The sequence below is a fragment of the Bison bison genome, unplaced genomic scaffold, assembly GCF_000754665.1.
Source record: "Bison bison bison isolate TAMUID 2011002044 unplaced genomic scaffold, Bison_UMD1.0 scf7180017864182, whole genome shotgun sequence".
In the NCBI taxonomy this organism is placed as follows: Eukaryota; Metazoa; Chordata; class Mammalia; order Artiodactyla; family Bovidae; genus Bison; species Bison bison.
Window position 1 is genome coordinate 1005966 of NW_011494754.1, and position 24823 is coordinate 1030788.

The 24823-nt window shown below is 40.1% G+C and overlaps 1 protein-coding gene across 5 annotated transcripts in view; it reads left to right on the top strand.

The window, feature by feature from the left end:
- LOC104991105 (cytidine monophosphate-N-acetylneuraminic acid hydroxylase) overlaps positions 1-24823 on the top strand; it is a 295241-nt gene that overhangs the window by 239376 nt on the left and 31042 nt on the right. For 4 of the 5 annotated variants that reach the window (XM_010843451.1, XM_010843454.1, XM_010843453.1 and 1 more), the window contains 5 exons: positions 9651-9749; positions 9990-10193; positions 14054-14145; positions 21710-21819; positions 23998-24188. In XM_010843451.1, the coding sequence (XP_010841753.1) occupies positions 9742-9749; positions 9990-10193; positions 14054-14145; positions 21710-21819; positions 23998-24188 (605 nt within the window). In that variant the 5' untranslated portion in view covers positions 9651-9741. Of the gene's footprint in view, positions 1-9650; positions 9861-9989; positions 10194-14053; positions 14146-21709; positions 21820-23997; positions 24189-24823 lie in introns of all 5 variants that reach the window. The other variant, XM_010843456.1, reaches the window with a different exon arrangement.

Here is a 24823-nt window from a genome sequence, read left to right on the forward strand (position 1 = left end):
TATGGTTTCTCCAGTGGTCATGTATGGATATGAGAGTTGGACTGTGAAGACAGCTGAGTGCTGAAGAATTGATGCTTTTGAACTGTGGTGTTGGAGAAGACTCTTGAGAGTCCCTTGGACTCCAAGGAGATCAAACCAGTCCATTCTAAAGGAGATCAGCCCTGGGTGTTCTTTGGAAGGAATGATGCTAAAGCTGAAACTCTAGTACTTTGGCCACCTCATGTGAAGAGTTGACTCATTGGAAAAGACTGATGCTGGGAAGGATTGGGGGCAGGAGGAAAAGGGAACGACAGAGATGAGATGGCTGGATGGCATCACCGACTCAATGGACGTGATTTGAGTGAACTCCGGGAGTTGGTGATGGACAGGGAGGCCTGGCGTGCTGTGATTCCTGGGGTCGCAAAGAGTCGGACATGACTGAGCAACTGAACTAAACTGAATGCAAATGTATGTATGGAATAAAATTTTATGAAACTGTCTATGCACAGTAGACATGTGCACACTCATGTCTAAAGCTATATCAATAGCTTTATTGATACAAGATTTAGGTACATGGGCCTTCCCTGGTGGCTCAGACAGTAAAGAATCTGCCTGCAATGCAGGAGACCCAGGTTCAATCCCTGGCTCTGGAAGATACCCTGGAGAGGGAAATGGCTACCCTCTAGCCATTTCCACTGAGGGAAATACCCTCAGTATTCTTGACTAGAGAATTCCATGGACAGAGGAGCCTGCTGGGCTATAATCCATGGGGTTGCAAAGAGTCAGACATTACTGGGCAACTGGCACTTCACTTCAGTACCATGAAATTGGCCTGATATAATTATACTGTCAGTGATCTTTAGTATACTGGTTGAGTTGTGCAGCTATTTTCCACAATCTAATTTTTGACTCTCCATCACTCCCCCAAAAGAATGCCCAGTTATCAGCCTCTTCCCATTTCCCATTCACATATGTACCCATCCTTGCTAACCATCAGTCTACATCGTATCTCTACAGATATGCACATTCTGGACATTTAATGTAAATGGAATTATATGATATGTGGTTTTTGTATCTGGCTTTTTTCACTTAGCAAGATTTTTTAAGGTTTATTTCTGGTGTAGCAAGTATCACTCCTTCACTCCTTTTTTATTACCTAGTGGTACAGTTGATCCTTGAACAACATAGGTTTGAACTGCTCTAGTCTACTTATAGGCAGATTTTTAAAATAGTACAAACAGTACTAATGCTCCATGGTTGGGTGAATCTTTGACTGTGGACCTGTGGGTATGGAAGGTGGTCTGTAGTTATGTGCAGACTTTGAACTGCTCAGAGTGTCAGCACCTCTAACCCTCACATTGTTCAAGGGTCAACTGTATTCCACTGTGTAGACATGCATATTTTATTTATTCACTAATCAGTTGATGGAATTTGAGTTGTTTCATATTTTGGTTATTTCTGAACTTTCTGAACTGAACTTTATTATTCAGTTATTATTATTTAACTTTATTATTCATTATTCAGTTATTTCTGAACTGAACTTTCATGTACAAGTTTTTATGTGGACTTGTTTTCAATTCTTTGGGGTAGAGACCTATGGAAGTTGAACTGTTGGATCCTACAGACACTACATGTTTAACATGTTGACAATCTGCAAAACTGTTTTCAAAAGTTTCACCCAGCAAAAGATGTTGCCTCCTGTTTTTCTGTATCTTCACCAACACTTATCACTGCCTGAAGTGAAGTGAAGTGAAGTTGCTCAGTTGTGTCCAACTCTTTGCGACCCCATGGACTATAGCCTACCAGGCTCCTCAGTCCACGGAATTTTCCAGGCAAGAGTACTGGAGTGGGTTGCCATTTCCTTCTCCAGGGGATCTTCCCAACCCAGGGATCTAACCCGGGTCTCCCGCACTGCAGGCAGATGCTTTACCATCTGAGCTACCAGGGAAGACCTATTACTGCCTATATTTATAATAGCATCCTAATGGATGTGAAATGTTAACTCATCATAGTTTTGATTTGCATGTGCCTCTTGACTAATGGCCTTCCCTATTGGCTCAGCCAGTAAAGAATTTGCCTGCAATGCAGGAGACCTGGGTTGAATATCTGAGTTGGGAAGATCCCCTGGAGTAGGGCATGGCAACCCACTGCAGTATTCTTGCTTGGAGAATTCCCATGGACAGAGGAGCCTAGTAGGCTACAATCCATGGTGTCGCCAAGTCAGACAGGACTAAGTGACTAAGCGTGACTTGACTAATGGTGTGGAGCTTCTGTTCATGAATGCTACTGACCATTCATATATCTTCTTTGCAGAAATGTCTGTTCAAATCCTTTGTTGTTGCTGAGTTGCTAAGTCATGTCTGACTCTTTGCAACACTATGGACTGCAGCTTGCCAGGCTTCCCCATCCTTCTACTATCTCCTGGGGTTTGTTCAAATTCAGATCCATTGAGTCAGTGATGCTATTTAACTATATCATCCTCTGCCACCATCTTCTCCTTTTGCCTTCAGTCTTTCCCAGCATCAGGATCTTTTCTAGTGAGTTGTCTCTTTGTATCAGGTGGCCAAAGCATTGGAACTTCAGCTTCAGAATCAGTCTTTCCAATGCATATTTAGGGTTGATTTCCTTTAGGATTGACTGGTTTGATCCCCTTGCAGTCCAAGAGACTCTCAAGCGTCTTCTCCATCTCCACAATTTCAGGACACCAATTCTTTGAGACTCAGCCTTCTTTACGGTTGAGTTCTCACATCCATACATGACTACTGGAAAAATCATAGCTTTGACTATATGGACCTTTGTTTGCAAAGTGATATGTCTGCTTTTTAATATAATGTCTAGCTTTCTCATAGTTTTCCTTCCAAGGAGCAAGTGTTTTTTAATTTCATGATGACAATCACCATCCACAGCGATTTTGAAACCCAAGAAAATAAAATCTGTCACTGCTTCCAATTTTTCTCCATCTATTTGCCATGAAATGATGGGACTGGATGCCATGGTCTTAGTTTTTTAATATTGAGTTTTAAGCCAGCCTTTTCACTGTCCTTTTTCACCTTTATCAAGAGGCTCTTTAGTTCCTCTTTGCTTTCTGTCATTAGAGTCCCTATGCTTTCTGCCATCATCTGCATATATGATGTTAGTTCATATTTCTCCTGGCAAACTTGATTCCAACTTGTGATTCATCCAGCCCAGCATTTTGCATGATGTACTCTGCATATAAGTTAAAAAATCATGTTGACAATATACAGCCTTGTCATACTGCTTTCCCCATTTTGAACCAGTCAGCTGTTCCATGTCTAGTTCTAACTGTTGCATCTTGACCTGCATACAGGTTTTTCAGGAGACAGTAAGGTGGTCTGGTATTCCCATCTCTTTGAGAATTTTCCAGTTTGTTGTGATCCACATAGTCAAAGGCTTTAGCATAGTCAATGAAGCGGAAGGAGATGTTTTTCTGGAATTCCCTTGCTTTCTCTATGCTTCAACTAATGTTGGCAATCTGATCTCTGGTTCCTCTGCCTCTTCAAAACCTAGCTTGTTCATTTGGAAGTTCTTAGTTCACGTACTGGTGAAGCCTAGCTTGAAGGATTTTAAGCATTACCTTGGTAGCATGTGAAATGAGCACAACTGTATAGTAGTTTGAACATTCTTGGGCTTCCCTTGTGGCTCAGCTGGTAAAGAATCTGCCTCCAATGCAGGAGACCTGGGTTTGATCCCAAAGGCTACCCACTCTAGTATTCTGGCCTGGAGAATTCCGTGGACTGTATAGTCTTGACTGAGTGACTTTCACTTTCACTTGAACATCCTTGGGCATTGCCTTTCTTTGGGATTGAAATGAAAACTGATTGTTTCCAGTCCTGTGACCACTGCTGAGTTTTCCAAATTTGCTGACATATTGAGTGCAGCACTTTAACAGCATCATCTTTTAGGATTTTAAATAGGTTAGCTGGAATTCTATCACCTCCATTAGCTTTGTTGGTAGTAATGCTTTCTAAGACCCACTTGACTTCACATTCCAGGAAGTCTGGCTCTAGGTGAGTGACCATACTGTCATGGTTATCTGGGTCATTAGGACCTTTTTTGTATAGTTCTTCTGTGTATTCTTGCCACCTTTCCTTAATCTCCTCTGCTTCTATTAGGTCCTTACCATGTCTGTCCTTTATTGTGTCTATCTTTGCATGAAATGTTCCCTTGATATCTCCAGTTTTCTTGAAGAGATGGCTAGTCTGTCCCATTCTTTTTTTAAAATTAATTAATTTATTTTAATTGGATAGTCTGTCCCATTCTATTGTTTTCCCATCTCTCCTTGCTATTCTCTGGAACTCTGCATCAGTTGGGTATATGGACTCCTTTACCATTCCTAATTCCTTTGTTTTGTTATTGACTTTTAAGAGTTTTTAAAAAATAAACTTGTGATATCTGATCCTTATTACATACATAATTTGCAAACATCTTCTCCTGGTTTGTGTGTTGTCCCTTCACTTTCTTGGTGGTTCCATTATCTTTTGCCTTTGTTGATCCTGTCTCTGTAGAGCTTCTGTTTTATAATTCTCGTACTTTCTTTCCATTACTTTATTGTTCTTTAATGTTTTTTGAGATGGATGCTTTTTAGCTTTTCTTTTTTAATGTTCACATCCAAGGCTATATGTTTATCTCTAAGTATTCCATTACCACATGGGTTATTCTAGCTTCCTCCCCTTGCTTATCTATAAGTCCCACTCCAACCATGAGAAAGCTGGCTCTCACCATTGTTATCCATGTATTTAATGGTGCAATTCTAGTGTATGTGTATAGAAGTGTCAGAATTGCTGATTCCCTTCCATCTAGTTCATAACTATGATCTCATTTCTCAGGACCTCTCCCAACCCTGATATGTCTTCCCTATGGAGTGGGGAACCCAAACTGCACAGCATATCTAGTTGTGGACCCTGAGTGGTTTTGAATAAAGGCAAGATTGTAAATTTTATCTTATTTTCAGTGTGCTTTCTGGTTAACACCCACTGTTTCTATGGCCTTTTGTAATGAAACATGCAATGTGGGGTCTTAAGGGAACGGTGTAAGCTGATGACTCTTTATTGAACAGCTTAGATTAGAATCCATTATTCTAAAATAACTGGAATAATTTTTCTTTAATATTTCTTCCTATTTGGCCTGATTTTGTCTACTCATACAGCCTCATGAGAATTTACTGTCTCTCAATTTCTCATTTTGACTTCTGGAACAGTTTGAAGGCCATTTGCAATCTTGACTATTTCATGTTATTGGTTCAACAAATATTTATGAAGTACCTAGCAGAAAATGCAATGGTAAAAGATTTCTGTATGAAGCTTGCAGTCTGACATTCTTCTGCTAGGTCCTTGGTTCCCAAAGCATTTTGAGTATGAGACTTCCTTTTTTTTAGATCATGCCATGCAGCATGTGGGATCTTAGTTCCCTGACTAGGGATCAAACTTGGGACCCTGGCAGTGAGAATGCTGAGTTCTAACTACTGGACCACCAGGGAATTACTCCAAGTTACTTTTTAAAACTTATGTGAGCCAGTAATTTGATCTTTTCTTTAATCTGTGACTTTTGGAAGCATTCTCACACTCTTTGTCCAAATGGAGGACATAGTGCCTTCTTGGGAGTGTATTCCTTCATTCATGAGGTATTTACTACCATGTGACAGACATTTTATAGCTCAGCATTCATGCAGTTTACATCCCTGTGAACAGAATATTGAACATCTTCCCACAGAAAACAAAGCTCAGGGCTTTCCTGGTGACTCAGCAGTGGAGAATCTGCCTGCCAGTACAGGAGACATGGGTTTGATCCCCCATCCAGGAAGATTCCACATGCCATGGAGCAGCTAAGCTGGTTTTTCTCAACTATTGAGCCTGTTCTCTGGAGCCTAGGAGCTGCAGCTACTGTGCCCTGATACTGCAGCTACTGAAGCTCTCTCTCTAGAGTCCGTGGTCCGCAAAGAGAAGCCCCCACAATGAGAAGCCCTTCCACTACAAGAGAGCAGCCTGTGCTTGCCACAACTACAGAAAAATCCCACGCAGCAATGAAAACTCAGCACAGCCAAAAATAAATAAATAAAATTATAAAAAATATGAATCTAATTTAAAAATTATGGTAACAAAGTCATTTATAGATTGACAGTTCTGAATGAGTTGCCTTTTCTTCCTCTAGCTCTTTTTCTCAGAGCTTAACCTTCTGGAAGATTCTTGGCTTTATAGATGAATATAATCAAGATGAATATCATTAAAATAATATTTAAGAAGTCAACACCAAAGCTAAAATTTCATGAGAAAGAAAATATCAAAATTTTAAAAGCAGGATGCCACACCACCAAGTTTGAAGCAAAAGGAAAAAAATGTGTGTCCCTATATAAATGTTTTTATGTGTGTTTAGTGATTATTTTTCACACACATTGAAGTGTTTGAAAAAAATATTGAAATGTTGAAAAGTAGGTGTACTACAATGCCCATCATCTTCTTAATTTAAATATTTTATTTATACCCAAAGCAGAATTTACTATAATTTACTTTCCTGACTTTAATGGAATCCAACTCATTAATAATAGCTTTAAAAATCAACTTTTGGGGAAAACTAACCATTAAAGGAGAAGGCAATGGCACCCCACTCCAGCACTCTTGCCTGGAAAATCCCATGGATGGAGGAGCCTGGTGGGCTGCAGTGCATGGGGTCGCTAAGAGTCAGACACGACTGAGCGACTTCACTTTCACTTTTCACTTTCATGCATTGGAGAAGGAAATGGCAACCCACTCCAGTATTCTTGCCTGGAAAATCCCATGGATGGAGGAGCCTGGTGGGCTGCAGTGCATGGGGTCGCTAAGAGTCAGACACGACTGAGCGACTTCACTTTCACTTTTCACTTTCATGCATTGGAGAAGGAAATGGCAACCCACTCCAGTATTCTTGCCTGGAGAATCCCAGGGACGTGCAACCCTGGTGGGCTGCCGTCTATGGGGTCGCACAGAGTCGGACACGACTGAAGCGACTTAGCAGCAGCAGCAGCAGCAGCAACCATTAAAAAAAATACATAAAGGGGAACTTCCCTGGTGGTCCAGTGGTTAAGAATCTGCCTTGCAATGCAGGGAGCACAGGTTTGATCCCTGCTCAGGGAACTAAGGTCCCCCATGCTGCAGAGCAACTAAGCCTGAGTGCCACAACTACTTAGCTTGCTCACTGCAACTACTGAGCCCGTTCGCTGCAACTAGAGTGTCAGTGCACCACAGCAAAGGGTCCTGCATGATGCGATGAAGATCCTGCCTGCTGCAACTTAGACCAGATGCAGCCAAATACAAAATAAATAAATATTTTTAAAAAAGGAACCAAAGGGAGGTAGATTCTTTAAAAAAAAAAAAAAAGGAAGAAATATAAAACCATGTATGTAGGAGTGCACATGTTAAAATTTTGCTTTAGATTCCAGTAGATATTCTCAAGGAATTAATAAAGGTGTAGTTAGTTCAACTTGTCTTACACAGTTGATGAAACCCTTAGAATCTAGCAGAGAACTTTGGCTAATTGGTTCATTCAATCAAGTAAAACAAAATATTTAGAAAGAGTTTCTTTTTACATGTTTGGATTGATTATTCCAGAAATTGCCTCAGGATTTGCTTTGACTTGTGTCGGATATTTGCACTCAGAAGAATAAAGATAAAAGAGCTTCATGGGGCTTATCATGGATTCCTTTCTATCAAATACACTTAAAACATATATTTGGAAACATTTCAAGTCTACTATGAACAGAATTACCAGGAATTTGGGACAGAAGTCACAATGAGAATCCATTTTGAAGAAACGGGTAATTCTCAGTTAGAATTCTGCCTTATTAGCTGAAAATTAGAAGTAACTTCTCTGTTATTTCTTGTTATGGTATTTTTATAATATTATTTAATTTCCTCTTTAAGAAATCTGCAGATTTTGCTTCCAGAAATGAAAGTGCCAAAAATGTACATGAAAATCAAATCAATTTTAATTTAAGATATGAAAAGAATTTTGACCACTTTTGGTTTGGGGTGGAATATAGAATTAAACATGCATCCAGATTTCATACCATGGATATGCTAAGTTATTTTGAAGTCCCTCTTCACAAAAATTATATTCCACTATGATTCAGAATTGCATCATAAAGAGAGTTTGTTTAAAGACTGGAGTTTGAGAAATGTAACATTTGTAGTTTCCCTGAATAAATATGAAAGATTAAATGCTTCATTTTCTGCTGGAGCTTTTTATAAAAGACTCAGATTAGGTGCAGTTGGTTCAGTCTTCAGCTAGCTCTTAAAGATAGGCAGTCTGCTAAGTGGTGGGGAGAGAAAAGTAGAGAGAGTGATTTTAAAAGCATCTCCCACAATGCGAGCAGATGCTTTACCCTCTGAGCCACCGGGGCATAAGTATCTATGAAATGTGAATTTGGATATCAGGCAATTGGTTCCCATCCTCTAACAAGATTAAATTCTTACCATAAGATGGGTGGCTCACAGACATGTTAGGAAGTGACTATCCATGGTCATTTTGGGATTTTCTTGTGCAACATACAATCTGTTAAAAACACCACAACATTGATCTTTAGTGGTCTTTGGAACAGTACAGACTGACTAAAAATATTGTCTTCCACTAACCTCCAATGAGGCAACATGTTTTATGAGAATAAAATTTGTGGACCCCCCAAAAAAAAAATAAAATAAAAGCGTCTATGTACAAGTAAGTAGGATGGTACACAGGTACCAGGATATAATGTTCTACAGTAAATACACGTTAAGAAGTGCTAGACTTACAGTGCTAGGCTTATCATAGTGATCATTTAAAACGTATGGAAATATCAATCAGTATATTGTGTACCAGGAACTAACATAACTGTTGGAGGTCAATTATACTTTAAAGATAAACTCATAGAAAAAGAGATCAGATTGGTGGTTATCAGAGGCAGGGTGTGCAGGGAAGGGGAACTGAACGAAAGTTAGCAAAAGGTACAAACTTCCAACTGTAAGATAAGTTCTGGGAATGTAATGTGCAATCGGATAAACATAACTAATACTGTGCGTGTGTATGCTAAGTCACTTCAGTCATGTCCAACTCTTTGTGACCCTATGGACTATAGCCCATCAGGCTCTTCCATCCACAGGGATTCTCCAGGCAAGAATACTGGGGTAGGTTGCCATGCCCTCCTCGGGGGATCTTCCCGACCCAGGAATAGAACCTGTGTCTCTTATGTCTCCTGCATTGGCAGGTGGGTTCTTTACCACTAGCACCACCTGGGAAGCCCCATAACTAACACTACTGTATATTATATATGAAAGTTGTTGAGTAAGTCCTAAGAGTTCTCATCACATCTTTAATTTTGTATCTATACAAGATGATGGCTATGCCCTAAAAGAAAGAATAAAATTCATGTTTTCTAGAAAGTAAAAAAAGAAAGAAACGTTAGATTTGACCTGGGGGTGGGTGGGGGGCTTGGAAGGGTTAACCAAGGAGCAGTGATTGAGTTACTTTTGAACCTAAAGAGTGACTCTCGGTGGGCAAAGAGAGGAGGTCCTGATGTGAAAGACTGAAGGTGAGGAGCAGTTATTGAAGCTAAATATAGAGGGCTTCTGAAAGAAACTTATTTCAGGAGGAGACATCACCAACGGAAATACTGAGCTGAGTGTACATCCTCTTTCTCCACGCAGACTTCTGCCTTGGGGGGAGTGAATGAGCCACAGAAGCTGAAGTGACAGCTGCCATTCTTCTGAAATACCCAGGGAGAGGCAACGACAGACTATGGGCAGGCAAGTGAGGGAGGCATTACTTTCCTGGGAAGGTGGGGATCAACCCTCGACAAGTAGGATGGGCATTTAAAGGAGGGAAGAAAGTTCACCGTCAGCTGCCACTCAGCCCAGGTACTTGGAAGGCTGGCCTTAAATAGTATCTTAAGAAAAAAAAGAGGTTTTGACTGCCATTGCCAAATTGTTCTCTCTTAAAACCTAACAATGTCTCTGTTTCCTCTCAAAATGTTTGCCTTTTCACAGCATCGAACAAACAGCTGAGCTCCTCTTGTGTCTCTCCCCTGCTGAAGTCACCAATCTCAAGGAAGGAATCAATTTTGTTCGAAATAAGAGCACTGGCAAAGATTACATCTTGTATAAGAGTAAGAGCCTCCTGCGAGCATGCAAGAATATGTGCAAGCACCAAGGAGGCCTGTTCATAAAAGATATCGAGGATTTAGATGGAAGGTACCGTGAGTCATTCTGCTTTTTCTCTGGTGACCCTTCTTTTTTATTTATTTATTTTATTTTATTTTATTTTTTTTACTTTACAATATTGTATTGGTTTTGCCATACATCAAAATGGCCACAGGGGTACACGTGTTCCCCATCCTGAACCCCCCTCCCACCTCCCTCCCCATACCATCCCTCTGGGCCATCCCAGTGCACCATCCCCAAGCTTCCTGTATCCTGCATCGAACCTGGACTGATGATTCATTTCTTATATGATATTATACATGTTTTAATGCCATTCTCCCAAATCATCCCCCTCCCCCACTGACCCTTCTTATAATTAGATTTGGCCAGAAGTGTGGAAATCAAGTGAAACAACTAACAAATTATTTCTTCTAGCAAATTTGTAACTTACTTGTGCACATTTAGGGTATTTCTCTGATCTCAAGACATTCTGACCTTGACTTAATTTCCCATTCTCTCTCAAGAACTCTAATTGCAAATGGATTCCTAGCTTGATAAACAGTGACATTTCTAAGGTACGTGGGTCTGTGTATGTGAGTGAAGGGTTGGGTGTGCGTGATAGCTTTTATGTTCCAAGACTCAAGCCTCTTTGGAGTTTCCTTTCCTGCTCTCCCAGAAGTATGAGTGGAGCAGGCCCTAGTCCAAACTCTGCTGGGGAGCAGATAGACTTTCCCTGACCACCTTGCAGTAATTAAAAACCCCACATGGCAGAGCCCCAACTGTACCTGCTCTGAACAGAGGCGCTTCTGATCATTTCTTGGAAAACTGGTGCTGCTACCCCTCCTCCCCGATCCGTTGATTAAGACTACATGTAGATGACCTCCCTCCCCAGTTCTGGGACAATACCAGGGCAGGATTGCTGTGGATTTTTGTTTTGCTTTGTCTTGTTTTCAGTGACAGCCGAAGAGATAGCAGCACACTCTGGCAGAGACAGGGAAGGTAGTGGAGAGGGGATGCTCTGTCAGCCTGATGCTCAACACTGGCAATGAATGAGTGGCTGACCCCACTTTTCCAAGCTTCTTTTCAGCCTTACTTGACCTGGGTGCTTTTTAGCCACTCTCACATCAGACTTGTCTTCTACTGTTGTTGATTTGATTTCTCAGGTCATCTGTGGGCGGTTTCATGCAGGTGGATTCAGAGGAGCTGGGTAGTTGTCTAAGAGCTCCCTGCTAGAATTGTAAAGATGACCATTACCCAAGTCTAGAATATTCTTACACCTGCATACAGATTTGCTTCACTACATTCTTAGTTTCAGGACAGAAACAGTGTTGACACCTGTCTCCTGTTTGGCTCCTCTGATGGGATTGCTAGATTAGGCAAACAGAAGGCAAACAGAAATCTACATTTCAGGTAAACAATGAATATATTTTCAGCATAGATAGGTTCCAAGTATTGTATGGGATATACTTTGAGCAGCAACTCTACTCTCGGAGACCCTCATGGTTATTTGCTGACAGCCCTGCTTTGAGTCCCTTCCATCTTCTCAGTGGATTTAACCCAGGGAAACCTCAGCCATGGCTTTTTCTGTCACTAGTGAGCTTCTGTGGGCACTCTGGGACCTTGAGGTCTTCTGACTGTTGCGGTTGGGGACTTTGCTTTTCCTCTGTCCTCAATGGGCTTTCACCATGGAGCTCATGTAGCCAGCCATTGGAGGGAGTGTAGCTTTGTAATTAGCAGCATGATCTTTCATCACAATCTGCCCTCTTCAGAAAACTGGCCTTACCACTTATCAGCCCCGTGAACATGGACAAGTTTCTTAGCCTTTCTGGACCTTGGTCTTCTCCTTTATAGAGTGAAAATGAGAGTGTTACCTGTTCTGTCTGGCTGCTCAGAGGATTAAGTGATTTCCAACACAAAAAACACTTAAAACAATATCTGTCATATGATAGGCACTCAATACACGTCAATTACCTTTACGATTATTACTCTGTCTTGAGCTTCTGGTATAGCTTAGGAATGAGATTATTTATAGGAATTCAGCTTGTTCTTGAATCTGGCTTGATTATCCTAACAGACTGATCACTTTGCCCCAGACTGGCCTTTCTCTCCTCCATGCAAAGCCTTTGGGGTGGTTGATCCTCGTTTCACCCTACTGTTGTCAGGCTAACCTGGAGCTGGCACTGTCAACTCCATCGTCAGAGTAACTCACACCCTGTAGTCCCACATCCATTGCTCCAAATTTGATTGCTTCTCCCCGGGTGCTCTGTGCAGCAATCTGCCTGAGGAATCTCTCTACAAGGAGACACTTAAGAGTAATGAGCTACCTCCTCTACCCTCCCTACCTCAGCCATTTTTCTTCTTCACACATAACCAAGATCAGCAACTCTCATAAGTTGTGGTTCTCATTTTTCAAATTTAATAGCTTTTCACAACCTCTTAGTGCCTGGAGCTGTCACCTTCCTGCTGTCTGCCTGCTGCCCATGACAGTTAAGACCCTGCCATGCTTCCCATTTATTGACCTGCATGCTGAATAGTTGGATTTGGAATGTCCTCAAATTTTGAAAGGTTGTTGGCTACTCACTGATGAAAGAGTAGATGTTACAGAATAATCCTCCTTAAATTGAAGCGTGGAATACATTTTTTTGCCTTGTTACTAGAAAAGGGCATGAAAAATTCTTGATATAATGAAGCTTGGGAAAATTCGTGTAATTTACCGATATAGAAGTTAAAATAGACACTGTTAGTTTAAGAAATCTGATGTTTCTGATTTGAGACATTTGTGGGTTTTTTCTTTTTAAATCTTTAACTGCTACAAAAACACCACCAAGGTAGAGAGGAAATGGAACGTTTATACCTCATTTTCTATCACCATAACCCCTTCACAGTTTGATAAGAAATGGAAAAGAAATCACTAAGCCTCCTACTTTGCTGCAATCTAGCTGTCATTCTGAAACAGGGTCGCCAGAATTAGCAAATAAAAATGCAGAACACTCGATTACATTGCAGATAAATGAGGAATTTCCAGTGTATGTCAAATATTGTGTGAGACATATTTTTAAATTGTTATTTATCTGAAATTCATATTTAACTGGGCATCCTGTATTTTGGCAACCATGCTCTGAAATCTTAAACTAATTTGAGTTGAACTTAGGTTCGGTACACTATAATAGGGACCAAGGTTTGTAGAGTGATCATAAATCATAGATTTGTCTTTATCACTACATTCTATCCTCATATTGGCCTCAGTTGGCTTTTAACCAACTTAGCTTTTTTGTGAGAGCTATCCCTAAAGGTGACTTTATTCTGATGGCTCTGTTGATCTCTAACATGTATTATTTTGTGATGTGCCATTTATCTTCACTGTTTTTTAAACAATTTTTAAAATAATTGATTCGTTATCATTTTTAATGCTGGGTCTCGGTTGCTGAGCAGCTTTCTCTCGTTGCGGGGAGTAGGGCTACTCTCTTGTTGCGCAGGCTTCTCATTGTGATGGCTTCTCTTGTCGTGGAACACAGGCTCTCGAGCGTTTGGACTTCAGTAGTTGCTGCACATGGGCTCAGTATTTGCGGCTCCTGGGCTCTAGAGCACAGGTTCAACAGTTGCGGTACACAGGCTTAGCTGCTCCTCAGCATGTGGAATCTTCCCAGATCCGGGATCGAACTTGTGTCTCCTGCATTGGCAGACGGATTCTTTAACACTGAACCACCAGGGAAGCCGTTATCTTCACTTTTAAAATTACCTACTGATGATCAGTCTATATTTCCTTGGATATTTGAGCTTTAGCTATTAATAGTTTTCCTCTCATGAATTTTGTGTTCAACCAACTGTAGTTGTTTATAATGCATGTAAGCCCAATAAGGTTAATTTTTATTTACACCATTTCATAAACCTAAGGACAATTTTTCATCCAGGTCTGTTAGATGCACAAAACACAACTGGAAGTTGGATGTGAGCACCATGAAGTATATCAACCCTCCAGGCAGCTTCTGCCAAGATGAACTAGGTAAATACCTTCCATATTGATCAATGTTTTCTGCTGTCACTGTTATTGGGGACCTTCTTGTCAACTTGTTTCCAATTTCACTTGAAGCTTTGGTTACATTCTGATTTTAACCTGTGGACATTAAGTCTTTTAAAAATAGCTAACACTGAAAATTCTAAACAGAATTTCTTCAGAAGGTCCCTTCGTTCATTCATTCATTTGTTCAGTAAGCATTTGATGAGATCATGCCAGGTGTAAACCGTTGTCCTGGGTATTAAGAGAATCAAAGATGGATAAGAAAGAGTCATCTTTTGTCTGCATGACTGGACTCCCTGCTTCTGTGCTTGCTTCCTGCAGTTCATTCTGCTTATAGCACCCAGATTGGTATATATTTCTAATTTAATGTTTATCTTATATTGGAGTAGAGTTGATTTACAATGTTGTGTTAGTTTCAGGTATGCTGTGCTATGTTGTGCTTAGTTGCTCAAACGTGTCCAACTCTTTGTGATGCCATGGACTGTAGCCTGCCAGGCTTCTCTGTCCATGGAATTCTTTATACGAGAATACTGGAGTGGTTTGCATGCCCTCCTCCAGGGGATCTTCCCAGCTCAGAGATCAAACCCAGGTCTTCTTCACTGCAGGTGGATTCTTTACTGTCTGAGCCACCAGGGAAGCCCTTCAGGTATACAAGGCTGATATTTTAAAAATCAAAATTAATTCATGTCATTCCCCTGCTTAAAACTCTCCACTGGGTTTCCTAACACACTGAAAAATATGCATCCCTTTGACCTGGCAATTCCACATCCAAGGCTGTTTCCTAAGGTCTTGATAATCCTTGATATGTCAAAAGATATAGGTATGAAAATGTTCATTCATAGCAATACTGTCTAAAGAGAAAGATTTAAAACAATCAAAACATTAAAAATAATTCCACTGTGTCTTAAAAGTGATACTATTGAAGGAATTAAATAATTAGAGATTTTTGATAGATAAAGCAAAAAAGCAGATTATAAATGTTACATATAGTAAGACACAATTATGAGAAATGTATATACATAAGCAGTGTGGATGAGGGCAGTCTTAACACTGGTTATCTGTGAAGGGAGCTAAATGGAGGGCTTCCTGCCTGGACCTCCAGACTGGAAACTGTGTTTACACCAGCTCAACGTCTTTTTCAGGCTCAAATTATTGTACATGGGATAGGATACTAGGGCCACTGTTGTCCAGATGTCTTGGTGAGACCAACTCCTAATCATTTTTTAAAGAAGGGTGTGGCCTGCCAAGGCATTCTCCCAGTTCCCAGAGCAGAGGTGTCACTGAGGTGCATGTCCTTTCCCAATCACCCCCAAAGAGATGTGACAGCAGGTTATTCTGGGGTAAGTTGCTAATTCCTTTGATGGCAAGTGCATCCTTCCCCATCCCTCGAAAGGATGTCTGGACCTCTAGCTTCTTTTGCCAGTAAGCTCCATTCCATGTCTGTTGAGCTAGCTTAGGAAGCCTGCAGACTGCTTGTTAACAGAAGCTAGTAACAAGCACTATACAAATACTCTTAAATTCATTTGGCAGAAAACAGGTTAGAAGCAAAGGTTGAAACTATTAAACTGTGTAAGTTAGAGGACAATAGACTATCAACTTAATGAGTATATAACCCAGAAATTTATAGCTGCTTAAGGGCTTTTACAAAACCTCTAAGTCTTTTGGAATAGACAGCTAGTGGGAAGCTACTCTTTAGCACAGGGAGCTCAGCTTGGTGCTCTGCGATGACCTAGAAAGGTGGATTGGAGGTGGGGTGGGAAGGAGGTCCAAGAGGGAGGGGAGATGTATATATATAGCAACAGATATGTATATGTATATATATATATCCCTCTAGCTGATTTACTTCATTGTACAGCAGAAACTAGAATGACATTGTAAAGCAATTATACTCCAATTAAAAAAAAAAGACTTTTTTTTTTATGTACGTCTTAAATAATCCACATATCTCCCCTGTAACTTGGACCTTTGGAGCAAGAGGAAGGGATTTCCCACTCAGCAGAAAGTTGATCAAATGGAAGGTAGATCGAAGGTGGAAACTGATGTAGAGGGTTTCTGGCCAGAGGTGACAGCAGGCCAGTGGAGGGCAGGTGGTAACAAGACGCACTGAAGTTTTCAGCTTTTGCCCCAGTGAGGAAATGCAGAGAGAGTGGAAAATTTTAACTGAGTCCACTTTTCATCCAGTGCTACCAATGCTGTAGTGATTCCCTACCACAAAAAATTGTTATTTATAATAATCATAAAACTGAATAATCTCAGTTCACATGAGACCAAGCCGTCCTTCTCTTTCACGGGATACGATCATCATTAAAAAGGTAGAAGTCAGGAAAGTAGAAGGAAGAAGATGCTCACCTAAACTCCCATCACCTCAAGACAACCTCTGTTTAGGTATCTTTTCTTCCAGTTGTCACCAAGGTCCCCTTCCTCTCTCTCCCCAGCCTTCTCCTCCTTCTTTTAATTGAGATATAATTCATGTACTATAAAATTCACCCTTTTAGAGTATGCAGCTCAATGGTTTTTAATATTTTCATATATTGAGCCATTACCACCACTCTCTAATTCCAGAACATTCTCATCATCCCCAAAAGAAACCTTATTAACTATTAGCAGTCACTCCCATTCCCCTCTTCCTTCAGCCCCTGGCAATCAATAATCTATTTTATGCCTCTGTGGTTTTTTCTGTATTGAACCAAGCTGGCATAAACCCCACTTAGCCATGGCTACAATTCTTTTTTATATTGCTAAACTGTATTTGCTAATATTTGGTTAAGGATTTTTATGTCTATGTTTGTAAGGACTCCCACCCAGATGACTCAATGGTAAATAATCTGCCTGCCGATGCAGGAGACACGTGTTTGATCCCTGGGTGAGGAAGACCACCTGGAGTAGGAAATGGCAACCTATTGCCGTATTCTTTCCTAGGCAGGAAAGAGGAGCCCGGCGGGCTGCAGTCCGTGGGGTCACAAAGAGTCAGACACGGCTGAGCAGCTAAACAACAACAACAAAATTTGTCAGGAACAGTGGTCTGTAGTTTTCCTATTTTGAGATGTCTTTGTCTGGTCCTGGGATCAGGGTAATAAAATTGCCCTTATAAAGTAAGTTGGGAAGTGTTCCCTCCTCTTCTATTTATTGGAAGAGCTTGTGAAGTATTGGTGTTGGTTCTTCTTTAGTCATTAGGTCAGATTCACCAGTGAAGCTATCTAGGCTTAGACTAATGTTTGTGAAGGTTTTTGTTTACTAATTAAATCTGTTATTTGTTATGGGTCTTCTCAGGTATTCTATTTCTTCTCATCAGTTTTGTTAATTTGTTTCTTCCTAAGAATTTCTCATTTCATCTGGGTTATCAATTTGTTGATGTATAATAATCATAATATTTCCTTGTATTCTTTTTTATTCTGTAAAGTTGATAGTAACATCCCCTTTTTCATTCTTGATTTTAGTAATTTGAGCCCTTTCTCTCTTTTATTAGTCTAGCTGAAGGTTTGAAAATTTTGTTAATCTTTTCAAAGAGCATATTCCTGTTTTCATTTTTTCTTATTTTTCTAGTATCAATTCTGTTTATTTTAGCTCTTTTAAATATTTCCTTTCTTTTGTTTGTTTTGGGTTTAGTTTATGCCTCTTTTTCTAATTTCATGAGATGGAAGGTTAGGTTTTTTACTTGAGATCTTTTTAATTACAGATGTGTACTGGTATAAATTTCATTATATGCACTATACTGTTTTAGCTGCATTCCATAAGTTTCAGCATGTTATAGTTTCATTTTTATTTGTCTCAAAGTATTTTCTGACTTCTCTTGTGATTTTCTTCTTTAAACCATTTGTATTTAGGAGTATATTGTTTGTTTCTACATATTTCTGAATTTTCCAACTTTCTTCTCTTATTGGTATTTCATTTCATTGTGGTCAGGGAACATACTTTATATGACTTGAAACTTTTAAATTTATTGACATTTGTTTTTTGGCCTAACATATGGTTTGTACTGGTTTGTGGAGATATTTCACATGTACCTGAGAAGAATGTATATTCTGTATTTGGGGGGAGTGTTATCTGTTGGGTCTGGTTGGTTTATAGTGTTGTTCAAGTCTTCTGTTTCTTTGTTGATTTTCAGTCTAGCTCCATCTTCAGTCATCTTTTTAGGCATATTTTTATAACTAATTATAATTACTCTCTATATTATTTTTGTATCCTGTTTTTGTCTTGTTAATATGTCAGATTCTATATATACATACTTTTAAGTATGCTTACATTAAAACTTTATTTAGCCAGTTCTCTGCTGTTGACATTTATGCTGTTCACAGATTTTTTCTTTTTTTTTTGCCTTCAAAACCAAAACTGTGACCTTTATGCTTAAGAACTTCTCTGTTTTTGGAGTTATTTTTGTAAGATAGTTGCATTACTGGCAAAAGGGTATGAGTAATTATTTTGGGGGGAGCTTCCCTGGTGGCTCAGACAGTAAAGAGTCTGCCTGCAATGTGGGAGACCTGGGTTTGATCCCTGGATCAGGGAGATCCCCTGGAGAAGGAAATGGCAACCCACTCTAGCATATTGCCTGAAGAATTCCATGGACAGAGGAGCCTAATGGGCTACAGTCCATGGGGTTGCAAAGAGTCGGACATGACTGAGCGCCGTTCAATGTATTTACCCATATTTAACATTTTGTACACCTTAACGTAAAGATGGGCTCCACAGGGACTAATAACCTAAATGAGAAAGGTAAGACCGTAAAAGTAATGGAAGAAGTATAGAATATCTTTGTGACCTAGAGATTGGTGACTTCCTGACAAACAGCATTTCAAAAGTACAGCTCAAAAGGCAACCCCCCGCCTACACACACACACACAAAACCCTGGTAAATATGAATTCATCAGTACTAAAGATTTCTGCTAAATGGAGGACACAGACAAAGACATATAATAGTTTGGGTGATTATTTTTCAATATTTACAACCAACAGGAGAATATGTTCTAGCATATAAGAAGAAAGTGAAAGGGGTTAGTCACTCAGTCCTGTCCGATTCTTTGTGACCCCATGGACTGTAACCCGCCAGGCTCCTCTGTCCAGAGGATTTCCCAGGCAAGAATACTGGAGTGGGTTGCCATTCTCTTAAGTAAAGCAAATTGACAAGAAAGGATAGGAAGCTCAATACAAAAATGAAGAACAGGTATCAACTAGCATTTTACCGATGAATCCCCAAAGGTCAATAAGCATATGAAAATATGCTTAAATTCGTTAATTATCAGAAAACTGCTAACCAAAGCAATGAGATGTTACTGTAGGGTTTTTTTATTGGTAAAAACAAACCAAGGAACTGCCAAATGTTGTCAGAGATATAAAGATATAAAAATCTTCATGCATGTGGCAGAGATGTGGCCGGTGCAGCTATGCTAGAGAATAATCCAACAGTGACTAGTCAGAGGAGGTTTATGGACCATACACCGTGATCCATCAGTCTCACTTCTGTGTATGCACCGGAGAAATCTTGTGGTGATGGAGTCAAGGAGGGTAAATCAGTAAAATGTGGTGAACCACAGAATACTAACTTACAGTTAGAGGAAGTGGACTAGATGTACACGTGGCAACATGAAAGAATCTTAAAAACAGAGTATTGAGTGAAAAAGAGTAAGAAACAGACTGGAGACCCAGTACCATTTATATGAATTAAAATGCACACATAAAATATAATGCATACTTTGCCTGATCATTTAAATGATAATCCTGTAGGAGAGGAGAGAGAAATAACAATGAGAAACAGATAAAGGGAATAAGTAAATAAATAAGTAAGTAAGTAGCTTTGCCTGGACTGAGTATAATGTGTCATGAGCTAAAAAATATGGTTAACCTGGTCCTCTTTACTTGAGGTCCTAAATAAATAAATGAGTCCATTATTCATTCATCCATTCTTTAGTATGTATTGCATTACAGTCCATTTTTTAGAATGACCCAGTTTTTGTTCCCACTAACTAGTTAATAAGCTTTCCTTTCTCCTCATACTTAACCAGCTTGAGGCATTCTTAGTTTTTCAGACTTTTCTCATTTGAATCAAAAAAATAGCATCACTGTTGTTTTAAATTAAGCTTGTTTCTCAAGTATGATGCTAATATATTTTCCAAACATGTTTGCCAGTTTTCATTGGTGGTAGAACTTTTTCATCTTACATTTGTATATATTCAGATTTTCCACTGGAATTGTTTCCATTGCTATTAAATTTAGAAGTCCTCCCTTTGATATTCTATTTTTAGCCACTCGGAAGCTTCTCATTGTGTCTTTAATAAACTAGATAATAAACTAGAATACTTAAATAACCAGTTGCACAGCACCATTGTTAGATAGCCCTTCCTTTTCCACCCTCTCTTAGAATATTAAAGCTGTTTAATAACTGTTACTTAATAACTAGGGTTTCCCAGATTGCAATAGTGGTAAAGAATCCACCTCCCAATGCAGGAGATGCAGGAAACATGGGTTCAATTCCTGGGTTGGGAAGGTCCCCTGGAGTAGAAAGTAGCAATCCACTCCAGTATTCTTGCCTAGAAAATCCCATGGACACAGGAGCGTGGTGGGCTACAGTTCATGGGGTCACAAAGAGTTAGACACGACTGAGCAACTGAGCACACACATTTCTTTTCCTGCTTTTCTTAAGAGAGAACAATTCTAAAGAAGGAAAATCTTTACAAGTGGTTATCAATGCAGTTTTCTGAGAATCTACCATAATACTTTGTACTTTTGAGTTGATATTTGTTATTAATAGTATATAGTCTTATCAATACTGAGCTTTCTCTTTAACTCTTCATTCTTGAAAGATAAAATAATTGCCATAATAATATTATTATTGATTAAATGCTTTCTTTGTGCCAGGCATAGTGCTAGACACTGTTGGATCTCTTATATTGTTTACTGTCTACAACAACTTTATGAAGTATGTGTCATAACTCTATTTTATGATCAGGCAACTGCAGCCCAGGATGTTGATAATAAGCATCTCAGTCACAATCCCCACACTAATGTTTCCAAATCCAGCACTCTTTCTATTTCGTGACACTGTTTTCCAGCAATGATATAGCCTGAAAATAATAATAAAATGTATCTTTATTGTATTGCTTGCATTTTCAAGGGCACAGTTTAATAATAGTGGTGATATTAAATGTCCTTTGTGTATTTCTGATTTTATTAAGAAAGCCAGTTGTGTTTTGCTATTAAATAAGTTGATAACTCTTATTAGGAAAATGCTAATTAATGTGCTTCTATTAAATTCTTAAACAGTATTTAAAAGATATAAAAATAATAAACCACCATGTGCCCAGCACTCAGCTTAAGACATGCCTGAGATTCCATGAGCTCCTTAAGTGTAGTATGAATAAAAGAAATGAATGGGTGTCAGTCTTCAGCCCTCATCTCAGTAGGTATTGCTTGACCTAAATTAGCATTGCTTTTTCTTTCTGATTTCCTTTGATTTTTGTACTCTGAGTATCTGAGCCATACATTTCTATTTCAGTGATGCTTTTTAAACATAATTTGTTGTTGTTATTAATTCAAATTTGTTCCCCTTTGGTTCTAGTTGTGGAAGAGAGTGAAGAAAATGAACTTTTGCTTCTAGAACTGAATCCTCCTAACCCCTGGGATTCAGAGCCCAGATCTCCTGAAGATTTGGCTTTTGGGGAAGTTCAGGTAAGGAAACATTAAATTATAATTATCTTAAAAATAAAACTAAGATACACACACACACACATATATATTTTATATTACCTTGAATATTCTTGGATGTGGCTACTTAGGACTAATAGTATAGTTATCCTGAACTCTTGAGCAAATTTTTTAGAAACACCGAGAATTTGGCAGGGATTACAAGGTAATATCAGAGAAGGCAATGGCAACCCACTTCAGTACTCTTGCCTGGAAAATCCCATGGACGGAGGAGCCTGGTAGGCTGCAGTCCATGGGGTCGCTAAGAGTTGGGCTCGACTGAGCAATTTCACTTTCATTTTTCACTTTCATGCATTGGAGAAGGAAATGGCAACCCACTCCAGTACTCTTGCCTGGAGAATCCCAGGGACAGAGGAGCCTAGTGGGCTGCTGTCTATGGGGTCACACAAAGTCGGACACAACTGGAGCGACTTAGCAGCAGCAGCAGCAGCACAAGGTAATATATCCAGAAAAAAAAAAAAAAAAAGGCAGAAAAACTTTTAGCAGAGGTCCCAAAGGAGAGTCATGCAAAACTATGGAAGAAATTCAGAAATTTCCCTTGATTCCAAATCACTGTCAGATTAAACGACCAGTTGTCTTATCTCTGCATGTTGCCCTGAGATCTTTACAAACCTTGTGCACTTCCTACATTTAAAAGAGTTTCCTCCAGAGAAAATGCTTTGGTAGTTTGAGAGAATTAAACAATCCAAAATGATTTTTTCTGATGTATCTGGGAAGCTTGTGGAAATGGGCTGTTACTTTTCTGAGGAAGCAAAAGGGACCCTATCCAGAATAGGCATAATCATCTGAATTTGATTTGTTGACTTCTCCTTACCCTCGCTTTTGGCCTCTCACCCTGGAGTTTCTACCCCGCCCCTCTGCTGCTGGGTGTTTTCCTTTATCCGATGAGTGTGCCAGATCAGAGGAAGGGAGTGAAGCACTAATTTAGAATCCTCGAGTCTGTGCCAGTTTCTAAGTCATTGTTTATAGCCATTTTCAGAGGACCCTGACTCCCTGAGCGAGTCAGCAGGTAAGTTAGAAGAGAAAAGTCTCACAAGCCTGTTTCTCCAGGCTGTGTGGCTATGCCAGCCCCACGTCGTGTGGCCTCCACCTGTAGCAGCTCGAAGAAGGATCTCAGTTCCCCGACCAGAGATTGAGGTCAGGCTGCAGCAGTGAGAATGCCGAATCCTAGCCACTGACCATGAGGGCCAGTGGCCCTGGTTTGTCTGCTTTGTAGAAATAAATTTCAACAAAGAGATGGAAAATAGTGAAACAGATAAAGTATTTATTAGGAGGAAAGATGTACATGTGAATAGATAGAGGGCTCAGAGAGAAAGAGTCATGCCTTTGTGGTAGTTTAAATCACTTGTATGGGGCATTTCTTTGGGGTTTCCTTTGGCCAGTCGTCTTGCTTTGCTGGGTTCTGAGTCGTGTTTGGTTCACCTCAGGGTCCTCCTATGTGTGCACCTGCATCTCTTGGCCAAGGTGGATCTAGTGAGGAGGCCTACGGGAAGGTTCACATCACTTACCACGTGGTGGTGTCCCCTCCCTATTTGACCTGAGTAGCCTCTCTGCGCGTGTAGTTGGAAGGTCTCCTTGACCTTAAGAATGAAGAACATGTGGTCTTTTTACCTCTTATCTGGACAGGGCTCAGTTTCTCCTCCTTCCTCCTATTATCTTTGTCTTGGAGTATCTGTCCACAGGGGACAGACTCCAGCTGCCCAGCCAGGGCCCACCTGTCTCCTGCCTCAAACCCACCAAGAATCATTCATCATTCATTCAGTGGCTATTTCCAGCCAGTCTGGCATTTAAATCCCTAAGTATCTACCATCACATCTCTAATGGCCTTTCCTTGTAAATTGTGCTTTGAAAGACTGATGGCAAAAGATATTCTGCAGTGCAGACTGTAAATAAGCATTTAGGAGCTAATTTAGATAGAGTAGAGCTGGATGAATCGGTTTGACACCTGAAATCCACCACGAGTATTTCTTTCCTAACAAAGCAGTAATGTGTACCAGGAGTTGTTTTCTATATAAAGGTCCCCACCTCACTGAACATGCTCAGGAGCAAAGTTTTCCAATGTGACGTGTCCACTAACCAGCCCAGTTCATTGTTGCTGACTGACGATGACTCAATAATCTGATTCTCACTGTCTTCTGACAGATAACATACCTTACTCATGCCTGCATGGACCTCAAGCTGGGGGACAAGAGGATGGTGTTTGACCCGTGGTTAACGGGTCCTGCTTTTGCCCGAGGATGGTGGTTACTACATGAGCCTCCATCTGATTGGCTGGAGAGGCTGTGCCAAGCGGACCTAATTTACATCAGTCACATGCACTCAGACCACCTGAGGTAATGAAGTCTGAGCACTGAACTCTGAAGGAAATGCTGCAGTAACGGCATCACTGGTTTTCAGGTTCTTTTGTGATCCCTGATCAATTTGAGGCCGATTCAGTGGGGCTGATGAGAAGAGAACTAACTTGGATAAATGCGTATGTTTGTGTAGCATAATGTTTAAAGTGTTTTCACGCTTTGGTGGTTTACTCACTAAGTCGTGTCCGACTCTTGCGACCTTGTCAAGCTCCTCTGTTGGTGGGATTCTCCAGGCAAGAATCTGGAATGGGTTGCCATTTCTTTCTCCAGGGGATCTTCCCGACCCAGGAATCCAACCCAGGTCTCCTGCCTTGCAGGCAGATTCTTTACCGACTGAACTATGAGGGACGATATTTTCATGCTTTATACCATTACAAATGCAAAAGGGGCCATTGTGGGAGTAAGACAGGAGTTAATAACTCTCCACGCTGTCACTTCCCACCCTCAGGCTACTTGGTAAAAGTCTAGGTTTAAGGATCATCAATGTTGACTCCCTTTTTCAGTTCAACTTCTATGGCAGGGACCAGTACACAGGTGTAACTCTTCTCAGTTTTACAAGCCATATGGTTGGTGTTACAGTGACTTAGTTCAGCTGTGGTAGTACAAGAGCAGCC